Below are 19,132 nucleotides of genomic sequence, written 5' to 3' on the forward strand. Positions count from 1 at the left end.
ATTATCGGAGTTATCGTAGACTTTATCTGGTTGAACCAGTCTGGCAATTCTCTGTTGATCTCTCTTAACTACAAGGCATTTCCATCAGCAAAACTGCCACTCACTGGATGTTTTTTGTTTTTGGCACCATCCTAAGTAAACTCTAAAGACTGTGGGCATGCTGAGTGACTCCAGTCAGGCTTACTAAGCAACCAATTGGCCCGGTTGCTAGGGTGGGTAGAGTCACGTTGGGTTAACCTCCTCGTGGTCGCTATAATGTGGTTCTTGCTCTCTGTGGGGCGTGTGGTGAGTGAAGCCTGCAAGCCACATGATAAGATGCGCGGATTGACGGTCTCAGACGCGGAGGCAACTGAGATTTGTCCTCCGCCACCCGGATTGAGGCGAGTCACTACGCCACCACGAGGACCTAGAGCGCATTGGGAATTGGGCATGCCAAACTGGGGAGAAAAGGGGAGAAAAAAACAAACAAACAAAAAACTCTAAAGACTGTTGTGCATGAAAATACCAGGAGATCAGCAGTTACAGAAATACTCAAACCAGCCCGTCTGGCACCAACAATCATGCCACTGTCGAAATCACTGAGATCACATTTTTTCCCCCATTCTGATGGTTGATGTGAACATTAACTGAAGCTCCTGATCTGTATCTGAATGATTTTATGCACTGCAATGCTGCTATATGATTGGCTGATTAGATAATCGCAGGAATGATTGTTGGTGCAAGACGGGCTGGTTTGAGTATTTCTGTAACTGCTGATCACCTTGGATTTTCACAAACAACAGTCTCTAGAATTTTCTCAGAATGGTGCCAAAAACAAAAAACATCCAGTGAGTGGCAGTTCTGCAGATGGAAATGCCTTGTTGATGAGAGAGGTCAACAGAGAATGGCCAGACTGGTTTGAACTGACAAAGTCTACGGTAACGCAGATAGCCGCCCTGTACAATTGTGATGAGAAGAATAGCATCTCAGAATGCTATTTTGAGATGTGGGTTGGCGCTGTTTTGGCGGCACGAGGGGGACCTACACAATATTAGGCAGGTGGTTTTAATGTTGCGTCTGTAATGTTGAGTGTTTTATATATATATATATACACACTACCGGTCAAATGTTTTGAAACACTTGACTGAAATGTTTCTCATGATCTTAAAAATCTTTTGATCTGAAGGTGTATGCTTAAATGTTTGAAATTAGTTTTGTAGACAAAAATATAATTGTGCCACCTTATTAATTTATTTCATTATAAAACTAAAATGTAATTAAAAAAAAAAAAAAGTGCCCAACATAGATGGGAACTCCTTCAGTACTGTTTAAAAAGCATCCCAGGGTGATACCTCAAGAAGTTGGTTGAGAAAATGTCAAGAGTACATGTCTGCAAATTCTAGACAAAGGCTGGCTACTTTGAAGATGCTTAAATATAATACAGTTTTGATTTATTTTGGATTTTGTTTAGTCACAACATAATTCCCATAGTTCCATTTATGTTATTCCATAGTTTTGATGACTTTACTATTATTCTAAAATGTGAAGAAAAAAAATTATAATAAAGAATGAGGGTTTCAAAACTTTTGACCGGTAGTGTATATATACAGGTGCATCTCAATAAATTAGAATGTCGTGGAAAAGTTCATTTATTTCAGTAATTCAACTCAAATTGTGAAACTCGTGTATTAAATAAATTCAATGCACACAGACTGAAGTAGTTTAAGTCTTTGGTTCTTTTAATTGTGATGATTTTGGCTCACATTTAACAAAAACCCACCAATTCACTATCTCAAAAAATTAGAATATTGTGACATGCCAATCAGCTAATCAACTCAAAACACCTGCAAAGATTTCCTGAGCCTTCAAAATGGTCTCTCAGTTTGGTTCACTAGGCTACACAATCATGGGGAAGACTGCTGATCTGACAGTTGTCCAGAAGACAATCATTGACACCCTTAATAAGGAGGGTAAGCCACAAACATTCATTGCCAAAGAAGCTGGCTGTTCACAGAGTGCTGTATCCAAGCATGTTAACAGAAAGTTGAGTGGAAGGAAAAAGTGTGGAAGAAAAAGATGCACAACCAACCAAGAGAACCGCAGCCTTATGATTGTCATGCAAAATCGATTCAAGAATTTGGGTGAACTTCACAAGGAATGGACTGAGGCTGGGGTCAAGGCATCAAGAGCCACCACACACAGACATGTCAAGGAATTTGGCTACAGTTGTCGTATTCCTCTTGTTAAGCCACTCCTGAACCACAGACAACGTCAGAGGCGTCTTACCTGGGCTAAGGAGAAGAAGAACTGGACTGTTGCCCAGTGGTCCAAAGTCCTCTTTTCAGATGAGAGCAAGTTTTGTATTTCATTTGGAAACCAAGGTCCTCATAGCCCAAGTTGCTTGAAGTCCAGTGTTAAGTTTCCACAGTCTGTGATGATTTGAGGTGCAATGTCATCTGCTGGTGTTGGTCCATTGTGTTTTTTGAAAACCAAAGTCACTGCACCCGTTTACCAAGAACGTTTGGAGCACTTCATGCTTCCTTCTGCTGACCAGCTTTTTAAAGATGCTGATTTCATTTTCCAGCAGGATTTGGCACCTGCCCACACTGCCAAAAGCACCAAAAGTTGGTTAAATGACCATGGTGTTGGTGTGCTTGACTGGCCAGCAAACTCATCAGACCTGAACCCCATAGAGAATCTATGGGGTATTGTCAAGAGGAAAATGAGAAACAAGAGACCAAAAAATGCAGATGAGCTGAAGGCCACTGTCAAAGAAACCTGGGCTTCCATACCACCTCAGCAGTGCCACAAACTGATCACCTCCATGCCACGCCGAATTGAGGCAGTCATTAAAGCAAAAGGAGCCCCTACCAAGTATTGAGTACATATACAGTAAATGAACATACTTTCCAGAAGGCCAACAATTCACTAAAAATGGTTTTTTTATTGGTCTTATGATGTATTCTAATTTTTTGAGATAGTGAATTGGTGGGTTTTTGTTAAATGTGAGCCAAAATCATCACAATTAAAAGAACCAAAGACTTAAACTACTTTAGTCTGTGTGCATTGAATTTATTTAATACACGAGTTTCACAATTTGAGTTGAATTACTGAAATAAATGAACTTTTCCACGACATTCTAATTTATTGAGATGCACCTGTATATATATATCTTTAAATTTAATCATTCAATTATGACAATTGCCCTGACCTCACAGCCATGAAATCATGCACAGAAGATACCAGCGACAGTGATTGCATCAGTCATTCCTGTGAACTCTAACAGGGTCCCCACAGTCATGGAAAACCTGGAAATGTTTGGGAATTTTAAAATTCTTATTTCCAGGCCTTGAAAGGACATAGAAGGGAAGACAATTTTAAAAAGTCATGGCAATTTCTATTGTAAATATTAATTTTCCTTCAACAAGAAATGGTTCTTTGTGAAGGCAATCTTAATAAAATTATATATATATATATATATATATATATATATATATATATATATATATATACGTATCCAGTATGAGCAACTAGAAAAATCCTGGAAAAATGGAAATTCATTGGTCAAAAGGTGTGTGAACCATTTTTTCATCAATAAACTTGATATAAAATAGACATGTTTAAATTCCAAGGCAACAAAACTTAAAGCAGAAGATAAATAGTAGACCTCCAAATATAAAAAAATAAAAAATTTGTACCATTAATTGGGTTTCTCACAAAGTGAACTTGACTTGACTAAACATATGCTGAATAAGACCATTCATGCTTGTTTACTATTCAAGAAATTTAGACAAATTTTCCCTCGGTCTTCCCTACCTATAAAGGCCAAAAAAGCATCAAGCACAAACATCTCACATTGTGCATTTAGCATAAATTAAAGTGCGAATACAGCACACGACAGCATAGCAGTGCATAACATTTACAGCACTTTCATTGTGATATTGTATAATCAGCTGGCAACATTTTTGCAGGGAGAGCACTTGTTCTCTGAAGGTTGTCCAGAGGATTTTCTCCTTGTCCAGCATGACTCAGTATGTTATGATGTCAGTTTTTTCCGCACTCTTCCCCAGATAAATGCACGCTCTGCTTTTATTCTGTGTTGAACAAAAAGAGAAACATGGCCCCTCCACCCAGAGGGAGATTTGACAGTGTTTCTCTTGTGAACAGATGACAGGAACATTTCATCAAAGCAGAAGCATTTGCTAGAAGCTGGATATGTGAGAGTGTGACCATGTGCCAGGCTGTAAGGTTGACATGCTGTTGTGGCCTGCTAGAAGCTTACAAAATTAAAAAAACAAATATTTTTAAGAAAAGGTCTTACCTCAAGTCATTTTATTTGTATAGCGCTTTTCACAACACACATCGTTTCAAAGCAACTTTACAGGGAATCATGCATTAAAAAAATAAATAAAATGAAACTGTAATATCTATAAAGTCTTAGAGTGAGTGTAGTTTGATTAAATATGATTGTAAATTGTGTATAAAAATTAAATAATTAAATAATAATTGTATTTAGAACCCCTGTGAGCAAGCTGAAGGGAACTGTGGCAAGGAACACAAAACTCCATAAGATGTTGGTTAATGGAGAAAAATAACCTTGGGAGAAACCAGGCTCACTGTGGGGGCCAGTTCCCCTCTGGCTAAACAACATGAATATAATGCCAATATTAGTTATTTGTGTGCAGTGCAAGTTATGGTTTAAAATGTTTAAATTAAGTAAGCGTTAAGGTTCAGTGTTTAAAAAAAGGTTTTTTTTATTAACTTTAAGATTAATGACTAATGTCTTTGAAGTCCATCCTGGATTAACTGCAGAAGTTCACATTGATGCATTGTCCTTTGTTAGTTTGCTGATGAAGGGTTTTGTTGGCAATTAAATGATAGTCTGTGTATTCCATTTCAAGAGTGTATTCCTTCAATAGACAAAGGTGATGCAGGCAGAGGTCAATGAGGTGCATCACAGTTCAACCGGTAGATCATTTTGGTGAAGTTCGGTGGGGTCCATCCTAAATCCAAGGTTCAGGCTGTGGCATTTGAAGTATCCTATGTGTTACAGTTGGAGTTGGCATCAGTTCATCCTCTGAAGTCAAAAGACTGAAGTGATGTCTGGCTAGCACCTGCTGTAGTTTGTTATCATCATTCAGCGACACGTAGCAGTGGAGTCCGATACCAAGCAGGAACGGAGCTGGATCTGGCCGGGATATGAATCCCAAGGTTGAGACATGGAAACAAATAGAATAATATTAGCATACCTTACAGATTTAACTAGAACCGAGGATTTCAATCTTGGGGTTGTGATGGTATCTTATTTGTAGAATAGTTTTAATAGTTAAGTTATTTTCAAGCATGATTTGCATAGCCTTTACAATTTTGTAACCTAAAAAATGGGCTTTGATTTTCAGTCACATATCTTGTAAAAAAAATAAAAATAAATTTTGATCAAATATTTAGATTTTTGGCAGAATAGATCTAATTAAGAGATAGCAGTGTATGAATTGGAACCTGTTTGGTTTGTGGTAATAGCTAACAGATGTCAGGGATGACTAACGAGCTGTAACCAACCAGGGAACAGCCTTGGCTGCTGACGCCGGGCTTCAGGTCCAGTAGGTTTGGCATCATACAAGAGCAGAGAAGAGTTTCATGCAGAAAAAGAGAAAGAGATTCAAAATTCAGAGGACATATTTTCTTTTTGGCAAGAATTTTGAGCTGGGAGTGTATAAAAAAAAAAGAGTGGAACAAGAACAAAAGTACAAGAAAAGAAAAGGAAGAGAGAGCCGGAGAAACAGCAGAGTTAAAGAGACCAGTGGACCTGCACAAGGGGCGATGAGAGTGAACAACAGAGAAGAGGATAAAAGGGATCTGAGCACTGAAGGGATGCTGATCTCTGCGTATTCAGCTAACAGACTGGTGATAGGTCTGAAATACTGGTCCTTTCACTGCAGTCCTTACCTATTGTTAGCTCAAATCCAGTAGTCCACAGGATCAAATCACTTGACTTTTCAGATAGTGCCCCTCAACTGGTGGGACCCAAAAATGGGTCATAAGTCTGTTCTGATATGGTTGTGTCAGCTGGGAAGAAAAAACTATGTTTAATGCAAATAATAATATGGAACTAGCTATTTATTCATGTTTATTTGGGACCTCAGAATAAAAAGACGTTTTAATAACATTTTAAAAGGGAGGCAATATGTTTGCAACCCGGACAAGTCATTATAATAGTATGAGATCTTGTACAAGTTGGCCCGTACAAAAACTTTCACAAAGGGATAGGAGGCTAGCTAAAATTTGATGCCTGTATTTTATCGATTTGAAACTCTGTCTTTAATTGGTCGGTCTCCAACATGTTCACACGGAAGTCGACATGTTGCTACCGATTGTTCCAGTATTCTGACAGCAGCCCCATTCTGCCAGGTCACTTGTGAGCACCATGTTCCATTAAACATCAGAGTGTGTTTGGGTCACCACTTAATGTTCAAGGTATAATCTGCTACCTGAAGCAAAACCAGCTGAGAACCACTGCTATTGGCAGGCTTCCTCATCTGAAACTCTGGATGCTCCTCAATGGTAAATTTAATTGCTGCTTGGATAATATCAAACAGCACGATTGTCTTTCCACGCGTTTTATTGCAGCCTGAACTCAAATAATACATCAATCCAGATCAAACAGACTGTGAGCTCTCGGCTTGTCTCTGCTCAGCTTTCATTAGAACTAACTGCCTGAGGGACTCAACAAACCACATATTTTCAATCCTTAGAGAAACCTTGGATTTAATGTAAAAATCAATGCTTGTTTTGCCTCTGTTTCCTGTTCAGCCCTGTTCTTAGGTCTCGCAAAGGGCCATTGCTGTAAATAGATGTATTGTATTCCTGCTTTGCTAAATTCTCGTTACACCACAAATAAGGATGAGCCTGCAAAAATTCGCATTCACCTGGCTGTTTTTTGATCATGTTGGGTTTGCTGTTGTTGCTTCTGACCTCTCCGTTCTTTCTCACAGATAATGACGGCCATGAGGAGGAGGAAGATGCCAAGATGGAGGACGGTGAGTGACATTTTTTTTTTTCTAATGCAGTGTTCACATTTGCAAACAAGACATCCAATATCCCGGGGTCAGATGAAATTTAATCCATGGCATCTGAATTGCGATATAGGTCCATGATTAAGCGAGCCTTTTTGTTGCGTTTGGCAGCACTACAATTGCCTGTGAACAAGAAAACAAGAGTCTGCATTTTCTTAGCAGATCTCTGAAACTATTTTGCTCACACACAGGGGACGTACCTTTGGTCTTTCGGTAAGTTAATTGAGATGAGCGATGCAGGGTCATGTGCTGACTGATTTTGGACCATAGTCAGATTGATTGAAAGCTAATCGAACCCACATGCCATTTTGTCATGGTAATGACAAAATTAAACATTATCATTTTGGAATGCAATTTTCTCAGTGGGTCTAAGTATGACACCTTGTCCTAACAAGATGTGATGCGATTCCAGATTCCAGCAATTAATGCGATTGGATCTATCTGTCCACACCAGGCACGATGCGACACAATGATATACATATGCTAAAATGAGGAAAACAGCAATCGCAGATGGAAAAGTCAGCTCATTTTCTCACGTAAGTTCTGTTGCGCTTTCTATGGCAAGCCCAGAGGGGATAACACAATCACACACATACACAGGGAAAAGTTACTTTATGAATCGCATCCTTATTCAGTCAGTTATGATTGTTTATGTTCACACGGTACTCTGATGTAATATCTCCACGTGACAGGGAAGCAGACAGAAAGTTAGAATGAATCGGTATGTCTCCCCAATGCCATTCTGATCCGGTGTATGTGTGTGTGTGTGTGAGACAGTGTTCCGTCTGAAGAGAATGAGACCTCTAGCACAACATTCGGTAGGTGTGTGACACTCTTGGCCAAAATCAAGTTGTCTGAACCGGCAAGTGAGATGCTGGCTTTAATATACTGTAATAAGAATAATTTGAGACCCATTTGTTGACTGGCACGACATTGCAGAAATAGAAACCATTCCAAAAATAGAAAGCCCTGTTGCTGTCGCTAGTCATGTGTCGTGCAGCTGGTTAGGACAAAAACTCTGTTTAACATGGAAAAGATATCTTTTATTGCGGTGTCACGTCGCCTGGTTAGGACATGGTGTAAAACATATTTTAATGGTGGTGCAGTCATATGCAGATTGCCTCACCTTTTTGTTGACTTCTAAGCAAACAGACAAGATTACAAGGCCTTCATCTGGATGTTGCACATTCACATAGAGACAAAAGGAGATATGACATAAAAGCATTTTATTGTGACTAATTCGTGTTTACTGGAGGAGCCAAATAGACGGTGGCAGGTACAGCATTAAAAATGATTTAGGGCTAAGCTAATTTGCAGCGCTAGGCCTTAAATCCGGTTTACACACACAATAGTCACAAATCTGCTAAAGCAACTGTCAAAAAGACAGCTAAGCATCTTTCTACTGTAATATAATCTGCGTTTGTCTCTTGGTTTAGGCTGGACTACAAAACCAGTGCAGGTTGGATACTACTAGTTTAAAAGAAAGTTGTGGCCTATACTAGTGATTTGGTCAGATTACAGTAGGGTTTTTATGGTAATTTGACTTAAGAACAGTGAAATATTGACCTGAAAAAATTAGCCCAGGTCATACATGTCTCCAGCAGTCACATACACTCCATGGAATTATAGGACAGACATTTTCTGGCAGGGTTACATGGCGAGCATTAATGGTTTCCACAAATGTTAGTTGATTGAAAATGCAGAGAGTAAGAGAACGTTTTTATACCTCAACGACATGCTGCACGTGCAGCCAACAAAGCAGGTCTGCATGCCATGATTTTTAAAACTAATGTGAGAAAGTGTTCACAGGATTGTAACTGTAAACTCAGACAACAATAAAAACCAGATCCAAACTCTCCTCGAGTTTTCCAATATTATTGCTATCATTAATGAAATCTAAAATGAAAACTTTGGAAAAATGAAAAATAAGCTAAAATACATTTTCAAGACTCCAAAGTAGGGCTGGGTGGCATAATGAATATTCACAATATTATCATGTTTAGTTTGCTGGCAATATAAAATTAAGCCATATCGTGAATATCATGATAATTTCAATGTGCTTTTTATTTGGCCAGTACATCTCCTAAGACTAATTTCATGATCCTTTGTTGTAGGGTTCCACAAATAATCAAAATAGCATCAAATAAAATGTATTCCTCAATAATAATTAATAATTATAATAATAATGTTCAACTGGTTTCCAAAAAAATATGTGAGTGAAATTATTATTTTAAAAAAATAAAAATACTTTTAGGACATAATTATTGAGATATTATTTGAATATTGGTTATAGGCTATAAAATATCATATAATAAATATGATGTATAGTACAGTATATTAAATATAATATGATGTAAAATATATGTAAATGTAACATAATTTTTGTGGCCATATTGCCCAGCCCTACTCCAAAGCTAACTAAAATAAATACAAATAAATAATAAAATAAAAATGACCACAAACTGGTTCATTTTTGATACACAGTAGATTATAAAATTTGATACCTTTACAACACACCTTCATTAAATATGAACATGCCACTAAAAGGTAAAAACACCAGACAGTCCTGAGAAGTTTAATGGTGTTGAAAAGTAAAATGATTTCAGTTCAGTGACCTACTGTAAGTCCTTGTTTTGGGGCTTTGTGTGGTTGTGTTTACTTATGCTCAAAACCAGAGAGACCAGTCACCTCTTTTGTAGACGTTGTTACACCTCATTTCAAACACTGACACCACAATGACCCAACATGGCAACACCTCTCAGGATTCTATTTTGTTCACAACAAACCAAGCATCACATTTGCCCTCAGATACACACACACACACACATTGTGGCTCTAGCGCCCTGTTTTTCTAGCCCCAGCAGTTTCTACTAACTTAGCCTCAGTTTCATTCAGTGAATATCTGACTGGCAGCCAAGCCCTGGCCTTTAGCAGTGCTTCACTTAGCCAGGGCTCTAAATCTCGCTCTTTTTCTCTGGATCCAATTGAAAGGCTCAAATGGTTGCCATTCTCACATGGAATTGAGGCTTTTTCACCATTTTATCCCTTATATCAGCTCTCTCTCTTTCCCACTCTCTATCACTCTATCCCTCTCTCTCTGTTTCTCCTTTTTCATGATGTCTTTCACTGAAATCCCTTACACTACACTTTTTCAGTCCCCATTTTTTATCCGCTGGGTTTTGCAGAGGTACACAAAAGCCCCTGTTGATGCAGAATCACCTGGTGCATGTATTTGTACTCCAGCAGGGTCTACAACACAATACCAGGATATTCCTTGGCTCATTCCTCCCTTATCAGAGCAGTACAGCATGGACAATCTGTGCCTTGTAACTTTAGATGTTTTTTTCATGTCTTGTATATGTTAGTAAGCCGGCTTTTGTCCTTTTTCAACTCTGAAGTAGAGGTTTTATTTTAAGAGGTTTTTGAGTTCAGTGTCTACCCATAGCTATATTTATAATGCAGCTCAATTTGTTAATAAGTGGTGCTTGCTTTGGCAAGCTTAACTATTATTGTTGCTCATACTTGGGGTTAAGGATTTAAACAAACCCCTAACCCTAACCATAAACATTAAACTCATTATGCACCGTTTCTCCTATGGACATGAATGATGCCCAAAAATGCAGCTTATTGAGGAGGGGTGTGCTTTTTATACCTTTTATAAGCAATTGAACTTATAATAAAAAGGGATGGAAATATCCCATATTTAAATCCGATTTAACAACTGCACCCTAGCATCTGCATAGCAGTGCGCTAGCAACCACTCAGAACACATTATTAACTGCATAGCTGCGCCCCAGCAACCACCCAGAACACCCTAGCAACCACATAGCAATGCACAAATGACCAGTCAGAACACCCTGGAAACTGCATAGCAGTGCACTAACGACAGCTCAGAACACATTAGCAACTGCACAGCAACACCATTATAACCATCTAGAACACCCTAGTAATCGCATAGCAGTGTGCTAACAATAAATCAGGGCACCATAGGAACCACATAGCAGCATGCTAACAACCCCTCAGAACACCTTAGCAACCACATAGCGACATCATAGCAACCACCCAGAACACCCTTGCAACCATATAGCAGCATGCTAACAACCACTCAGAACACATACCTTTAAGCAACTCCGTAGTAGTGCAGTAACAACCACTCAGAACACATTAGTAACTACCCATAACACCCTAGCAACAACATAGCAACAAGCTAACAACCACTCAGAACACCCTGGCAATTGGATAGCAGTACACTAACAACCACTTAGAGCACCCTAGCCACTGCATAGAAACCTCATAGCAGCCACTCAGAGCATCCTAGCAACCACAAAGTAACACATTAACAACCACTCAGAACACATTAGCTACGCCATAGCAACCACTAGAACACCCTAGCATCCACATAACAGTGCGCTAACTACCACTCAGAACTCATTAGTAACTGAAAAGCAACATCATAGCAACAATCCAGAACATCCTAGCAACCACAAAGCTGCATGCTAACAACGACCAAGAAAACATAAGCAATTACACTTCAACGCCCCGGCAACCACCCAGAACACCCATGCATTGTATTGCAGCAAGTGTCGCATGGGCAAGAACCACTCACAACTTTTTCTTTTTTTTTCCAGAAAGAGTAAAAATATAGTGTTCTCATCATCTCTGTGGCATTCTTTTGTTTGACAGATAACACGCAGACTAAAGGAGAAGAAGATGCCACTCAAGGTATGAGAAAATCTTGATTGTGTTTGTGTCTGTATGTCTTTCTCTTCCTAGTTTTCAAGTTTTCAACTGTGTGTATGAAGCTTTCAGTTCAACTGTCAAAGTCAATATCACCCAGCATTTTCTTCTTCCAAGCATTGCTTAGGAAAATTGAGACTATCTCCACTGGATATTCTCTCAGGGTGTGGAAACCTGTTTAAGCAGCCATTAGCTTACAAATTTTGCCATTTCAGCCTCTTCGGTTGTGTAATACTGAAACAATTACTTGCTCCTCAATAAGATGGACCAAAGATAATTAGATTTGTACACTGGAGGGTGGGAGCAGGCTATTAACACCACAGTTTCTCCATTTGTCTTAAAGTGAAAAGGTTTTTCTTTCTTTCTTTAAGATTAAAGCAGGCAGCACTTTGCGGAAGTTTTCCCTGGCTGACATTTCTGTTCAATTTTCAGCAACGAACAAAGTCATATATTTGGGAAAATGATACTTAAGCAACAGTAACATATCAAGCAGGGCCATTTCTGAGCATATGGGGGCCCTAAGCGAAATCCTACTTGGATGCCCCCAAATCCAGGCCCATACATTAATTGCAGATACATTCTCCCTTCCCTTTTGGGCCACAAGGGGCCCCCCTATAACTTTCTAATTGAGCCATAACAGCTGCCTGAGTCTTACTCGCAGCTTTTAGTATAAAAAAAAGAAGAAAAAGAGACCTTGCTTTGTAGGGCCCCCTGGTGACTCAGCAGCCGCTTATACCTAGAAACGGCCCTGACATCAAAGGGCACATTTTTTGTCCTTCTGACTATAATACACAAACTCCAATACCAACTGACCAATAGTTTACCAATACTACCCTTATAAAAAAGTAAAAAAATAAGCTTTTCATGCACATTACTCTTCCATCAAAGCTTGCCGCAACTTTGTTTTTCATGAACAGAGGAAGCTGATATACAGCCGTGGTGGGATATTGCTTTGTATTGCATATCCAGTACTCTCCCTGAGGGGATGCTCTCGAACTGAGGTTAGAGCAGAGGGGCTTTTAGCCAGTGTGCTAATGACAGAGAAACATTAGTGCTGTTCTCCCTAAAGCAGTACTTCATACATTCACATGCTCAGGGGAGAAGTGGCCCCAAAAGCACTGATCTGGAACAATCCGTGTTCCTCAACGGTTACCTGTGAGAAGTGTAAAGGAAAACAATACCTCATTCCAGATCAGCTCCCACTTGCATTCTTTCACAAGTCATACCTGGTGCTTTTCTAGAGCACAGAATGTGTAAATCTCTGAGGATTTTTGTGGGAAAGTCAGTCTTGACAACGTATTCTGGAGAGCATTAAAGAAAGAGTTCGCCCCTAAAATGAAAATTCTCTCACAGTTTACTCACCCATAAGCCTTTCAAAACCCTCTCTTTCTTTCTTCTGTAGAAGACAAAAGGAGATTTTTATAACAGAATGTCCAAACTGCTCTTCTCCATTCAATAAAAATGAATGGTGACCACAGATGTCAGGCAAAATATTCAGTGATTTCCACCTTACATTTCAATCTGTTCCTCAAACAAATTCCTATGGTTGGAATATAGAGTTTGGATGTTTTTTGATTTTGGCACCATTCAGAGTAAATTCTAGAGACTTTAGTGCATGAAAATCCCAAGAGATCAGCAGTTACAGAAATACTCAAACCAGCCCATCTGGCACCAACAATTATGCCACGGTCCAAATCATTGATGTCATATTTTTTTCCCATTCTGATGGTTGATGTGAACATTAACACAGGCTCCTGACCCGTATCTGCATGATTTTATACACTGTACTGCTGCTACGTGATTGGTTGATTAAATAATCACATGGATGATTGTTGGTGCTAGATGGGCTGGTTTGAGTATTTCTGTAACTGCTGATCACCTGGGATTTTCACACACAACAGCCTCTAGAATTTACTCCGAATGGTGCCAGTAACAAAAAAAAAACATCCAATGAGGGGCAGTTCTGCGGATGGAAATGCCTTGTTGATGAGAGAGGTCAACTTAGAATGGCCAGACTGGTTGGAACTGACAAAGTCTACAGTAATTCAGATAACCGCTCTGTACAATTATGGTGAGAAGAATATAATCTCAGTATGCTATACTGAGATGCGGGTTGGTGCTTTTTTGGCAGCAGGATGGGGACCTACACAATATTAGGCAGGTGGTTTTAATGTTGTGGCTAATCGGTGTGTGTGTGTGTGTGTGTGTGTGTGTGTGTGTCTATATATATATATACACACACACACACACACACACACACACACACACACACACACACACACTACCGGTTTTGAAACACTTATTCTTTATTATAACTTTTTTTTTTTTTTTCACATTTTAGAATGATAGTAAAATCAAAACTATGGAATAACATAAATGGAACTATGGGAATTATGTTGTGACAAAACAAAATCCAAAATAAATCAAAACTGTGTGTGCAGACATGTACTCTTGACATTTTCTCAACCAACTTCTTGAGGTATCACCCTGGGATGCTTTTTAAACAGTATTGAAGGAGTTCTCATCTATGTTGGGCACTTATTGGCTGCTTTTCTTTATTATTTGGTCCAAGTCATCAATTTCAAAAACTTTTTTTTTTTTTAATTACATTTTAGTTTTATAATGAAATAAATTAATATGGTGGCACAACTATATTTTTGTCTACAAAACTAATTTCAAACATTTAAGCATATGCCTTCAGATCAAAAGGTTTTTAAGATCATGAGAAACATTTTAGTGAAGTCTTTCAAAACTTTTGACTGGTACTGTGTATGTATATATATAAAAATAATATATTTAAAAAAAAAAATCACATAAAAATCACATCTTGAGTGAACTGTTCATTTAACCATAGCAAACATGTTTTGTCTCAGTTAGTGAAGTTATACAAGCCTTGTGCCCTCAGAACTACGGCAGTGGTGATTCAATTGGTCAGACCCATCAGCGGCGGGTTGTGTCCTGAAAGAGCTGGCGAGCTGCTCAGCTGGAGAGACTGGACTTCTCGGCTGAGTTCTGGGGGATAAAGTGATTTGTGATGTAATCCACATGAAATCCATACATGGGGGAATCAGTGTGCAGAGAAATTAGAAAGATTGTTCACAGGACTGGACTGAGTGTGTTAACAGACGAGAAAAGCCCCAGACAGCTTTTCAGATGGCCTGTCGGTCGAGTGTGTGTATCGTGTGGCATTTGAGAGATTAAGAGGTGACAGGTTAGATGAATCAGGATGCCGAACATCAGTTCGAGCTGTTGACTGTGTACTCAGCAGATGTAGAAGGCAGAGGGGGCATGTTTGGAGAGAGATAGAGAGATAAAGAGGGCAAGTATTTGTCGAAGAAAGACCATCATATCTCCATCACACATTTAGTGCACATGCAGTGTGAAATCATGGTAATGGGCAAAATTCTCTGTGGGCTGATTGCTTTTGGCTTAAACTGTTTATGAATTTACCCCAATAAAAGAAAAGTGTTTAAGGTGACCTACATGACCTTGTACATTACTGCTTATTAGGCATAATCAGAGTAAGATTATGCATGTAAACACATTAATTGCTACTTTCGTAAGCTTTATTTCATTTTTCTTTATTTACAAAATAAAAATAATGTCCATATTTATCTTGAGTTTCCATATTTTTTTCATATCATGCTCTTAACTGACCATGATAACCAAATACACTACATTTTTGTAAAACAAATGATTTAAGAATATACTGTATATACAGTGTAAAGAACATAAATAATTAGTTTTATACATGTGTGTGTGTGTGTGTGTGTGTGTGTATGTATATATATATATACACTATATTGCCAAAAGTATTCGCTCATCTGCCTTTAGACGCATATGAATTTAAGTGACATCACATTCTTAATCCATAGGGTTTAATATGACGTCGGCCCACCCTTTGCAGCTATAACAGCTTCAACTCTTCTGGGAAGGCTTTCCACAAGGTTTAGGTGTGTGTTTATAGGAATTTTTGACCATTCTTCCAGAAGCGCATTTGTGAGGTCAGACACTGATGTTGGACGAGAAGGCCTGGCTCGCAGTCTTCGCTCTAATTCATCCCAAAGGTGCTCTATCGGGTTGAGGTCAGGACTCTGTGCAGGCCAGTCAAGTTCTTCCACACCAAACTCGCTCATCCATGTCTTTATGGACCTTGATTTGTGCACTGGTGCGCAGTCATGTTGGAACAGGAAGGGGCCATCCCCAAACTGTTCCCACAAAGTTGGGAGCATGGAATTGTCCAAAATCTCTTGGTATGCTGAAGCATTCAGAGTTCCTTTCACTGGAACTAAGGGGCCAAGCCCAGCTCCTGAAAAACAACCCCACACCATAATCCCCCTCCACCAAACTTCACAGTTGGCACAATGCAGTCAGACAAGTACTGTTCTCCTGGCAACTGCCAAACCCAGACTCGTCCATCAGATTGCCAGATGGAGAAGCGTGATTCGTCACTCCAGAGAACGCGTCTCCACTGCTCTAGAGTCCAGTGGTGGCGTGCTTTACACCACTGCATCCGACGCTTTGCATTGCACTTGGTGATGTATGGCTTGAATGCAGCTGCTCGGCCATGGAAACCCATTCCATGAAGCACTCTACGCACTGTTCTTGAGCTAATCTGAAGGCCACATGAACTTTGGAGGTCTGTAGCGATTGACTCTGCAGAAAGTTGGCGACCTCTGCGCACTATGCGCCTCAGCATCCGCTGACCCCGCTCTGTCATTTTACGTGGCCTACCACTTCGTGGCTGAGTTGCTGTCATTCCCAATCGCTTCCACTTTGTTATAATACCACTGACAGTTGACTGTGGAATATTTAGTAGCGAGAAAATTTCACGACTGGACTTGTTGCACAGGTGGCATCCTATCACAGTACCACGCTGGAATTCACTGAGCTCCTGAGAGCGGCCCATTCTTTCACAAATGTTTGTAGAAGCAGTCTGCATGCCTAGGTGCTTCATTTTATACACCTGTGGACATGGAAGTGATTGGAACACCTGAATTCAATTATTTGGATGGGTGAGCGAATACTTTTGGCAATATAGTGTATATATATATATATATACACACATACACTGGCGGCCAAAAGTTTGGAATAATGTACGGATTTTGCTGTTTCGGAAGGAAATTGGTACTTTGATTCACCAAAGTGGCATTCAACTGATCACACAGAATAGTCAGGACATTACTGATGTGAAAAACAGCATCATCACTATTTGAAAAAAGTCATTTTTGATCAAATCTAGACAGGCCCCATTTCCAGCAGCCATCACTCCAACACCTTATCCTTGAGTAATCATGATAAATTGCTAATTTGGTACTAGAAAATCACTTGCCATTATATCAAACACAGTTGAAAGCTATTTGGTTAGTTAAATGAAGCTTAACATTGTCTTTGTGTTTGTTTTGAGTTGCCACAGTATGCAATAGACTGGCATGTCTTAAGGTCAATATTAGGTCAAAAATGGCAAAAAAGAAACCGCTTTCTCTAGAAACTCGTCAGTCAATCATTGTTTTGAAGAATGAAGGCTATACAATGCTTGAAACTGCCAATAAACTGAAGATTTCTTACAGAGGTGTACACTACAGTCTTCAAAGACAAAGGAAAACTGACTCTAAGAAGGACAGAAAGAGATGTGGAAGGCCAGATGTACAACTAAACAAGAGGATAAGTACATCAGAGTCTCTAGTTTGAGAAATAGACACCTCACATGTCCTCAGCTGACAGCTTCATTGAATTCTACCTGCTCAACACCAGTTTCATGTACAACAGTAAAGAGAAGACTCAGGGGTACAGGCCTTATGGGAAGAATTGCAAAGAAAAAGCCATTTTTGACACACAAAAAGAAAAGGTTAGATGGGGCAAAGAATCATTGGAGTTTTATGCAGTGGTGGCTTAGCAGTTAAGGCTCTGGGTTACTGGCCAGAAGGTTGGGGGTTCAAGCCCCAGCACTGCCAAGATGCCACTGTTGGGCCCTTGAGCAAGGCCCTTGACCCTATCTGCTTCAGGGGTGCCATATCATGGCTGACCCCAGCTTAGCTGGGATATGTGGAAAAAAATAATTTCGCTGTATATGTGCAAAAGTATAATGTGTGACAAAATAAAGGCTTCTTCTGCTTCTTAACCACATTGAGCTTTTGTGGGATCAGCTAGACTGTAAGGTGCGTGAGAAGTGCCCGACAATACAGCCACATCTATGGCAAGTGCTACAGGAAGCATGGGGTGAAATATCACCTGAGTATCTGGACAAACTGACAGCTAGAATGCCAAGGATCTGCAAAGCTGTCATTGCTGCACGTGGAGGATTTTTTTATGAGAACTCTTTGAAGTAGTTTTTTTTTTTAAGTGTAATACTAATTTTTCACATTATTAATGTCCTGACTATACATTGTGATCAGTTGGATGCCACTTTGGTGAATAAAAGTACCAGTTTCTTTCCATAAGAGCAAAATCTGTACATTATTCCAAACTTTTGGCTGCCATTGTATGTATATATATATATATATATATATATATATATATATATATATATATATATATATATATATATATATATATGTATATATACAGTATATTTTCTCCTAGGTACACCTGGACACAGTTTTTCTTGGTTGTTGGCAAGCTTCTTGGAGAATTTGCCACAGTTCTTCTATCTATTTCGGCTGTCTCAATTGCTTCTGTCTCTTGTAATCCAAACTGACTCATTATTCAGTGGGGGGCTTTGTGGGGACCATGCCATCTGTTTCAGGGCTCCCTGTTCTTCTAATCTATTCTATTTGCAAAAGAAATGTTTGGGAGTCTAAAATGTATATTTCCTATTGACACACTAAAGCTGAATCATCAATCAGCCACAACATTAAAACCACCTGCCTAATATTGTGTAGGTCCCCCACGTACCACCAAAACAGCGCCAACCCGCATCTCAGAATAGCATTCTGAGATGTTATTCTTTTCACCACAATTTTACAGAGTGGTTATCTGAGTTACCGTAGACTTTGTCAGTTCAAACCAGTCTGGCCATTCTCTGTTGACCTCTCTCATCAAGGTATTTCTGTCCACAGAACTGCTGCTCACCAGATGTTTTTTGTTTTTGGCACCATTCTGAGTAAATTCTAGAGACTGTTGTGTGTGAAAATCCCAGGAGATCAACAGTTACAGAAATACACAAACCAGCCTGTCTGGCACCAACAATCAACCATGCAATTATCTAATCAGCCAATCATGTGGCAGCAGTGCAGTGCATAAAATCATTCAGATACGGGTCAGGAGCTTCAGTTTATGTTCACATCAACCATCAGAAAAGGGAAAAAAAAATTGATCTCAGTGATTTGGACCTGGCATGATTG

The 19,132-nt window shown here is 39.3% G+C and overlaps 1 protein-coding gene across 2 annotated transcripts in view; it reads left to right on the forward strand.

The window, feature by feature from the left end:
* Positions 1 to 19,132, forward strand: part of macrod2 (mono-ADP ribosylhydrolase 2) — a 790,103-nt gene that overhangs the window by 726,679 nt on the left and 44,292 nt on the right. For both annotated transcript variants that reach the window (XM_051651963.1, XM_051651964.1), the window contains exons 10-11: positions 6,972 to 7,016; positions 11,736 to 11,774. In XM_051651963.1, the coding sequence (XP_051507923.1) occupies positions 6,972 to 7,016; positions 11,736 to 11,774 (84 nt within the window). The remainder of the gene's footprint in view (positions 1 to 6,971; positions 7,017 to 11,735; positions 11,775 to 19,132) is intronic.

This window comes from Myxocyprinus asiaticus, chromosome 23 (assembly GCF_019703515.2).
Source record: "Myxocyprinus asiaticus isolate MX2 ecotype Aquarium Trade chromosome 23, UBuf_Myxa_2, whole genome shotgun sequence".
In the NCBI taxonomy this organism is placed as follows: Eukaryota; Metazoa; Chordata; class Actinopteri; order Cypriniformes; family Catostomidae; genus Myxocyprinus; species Myxocyprinus asiaticus.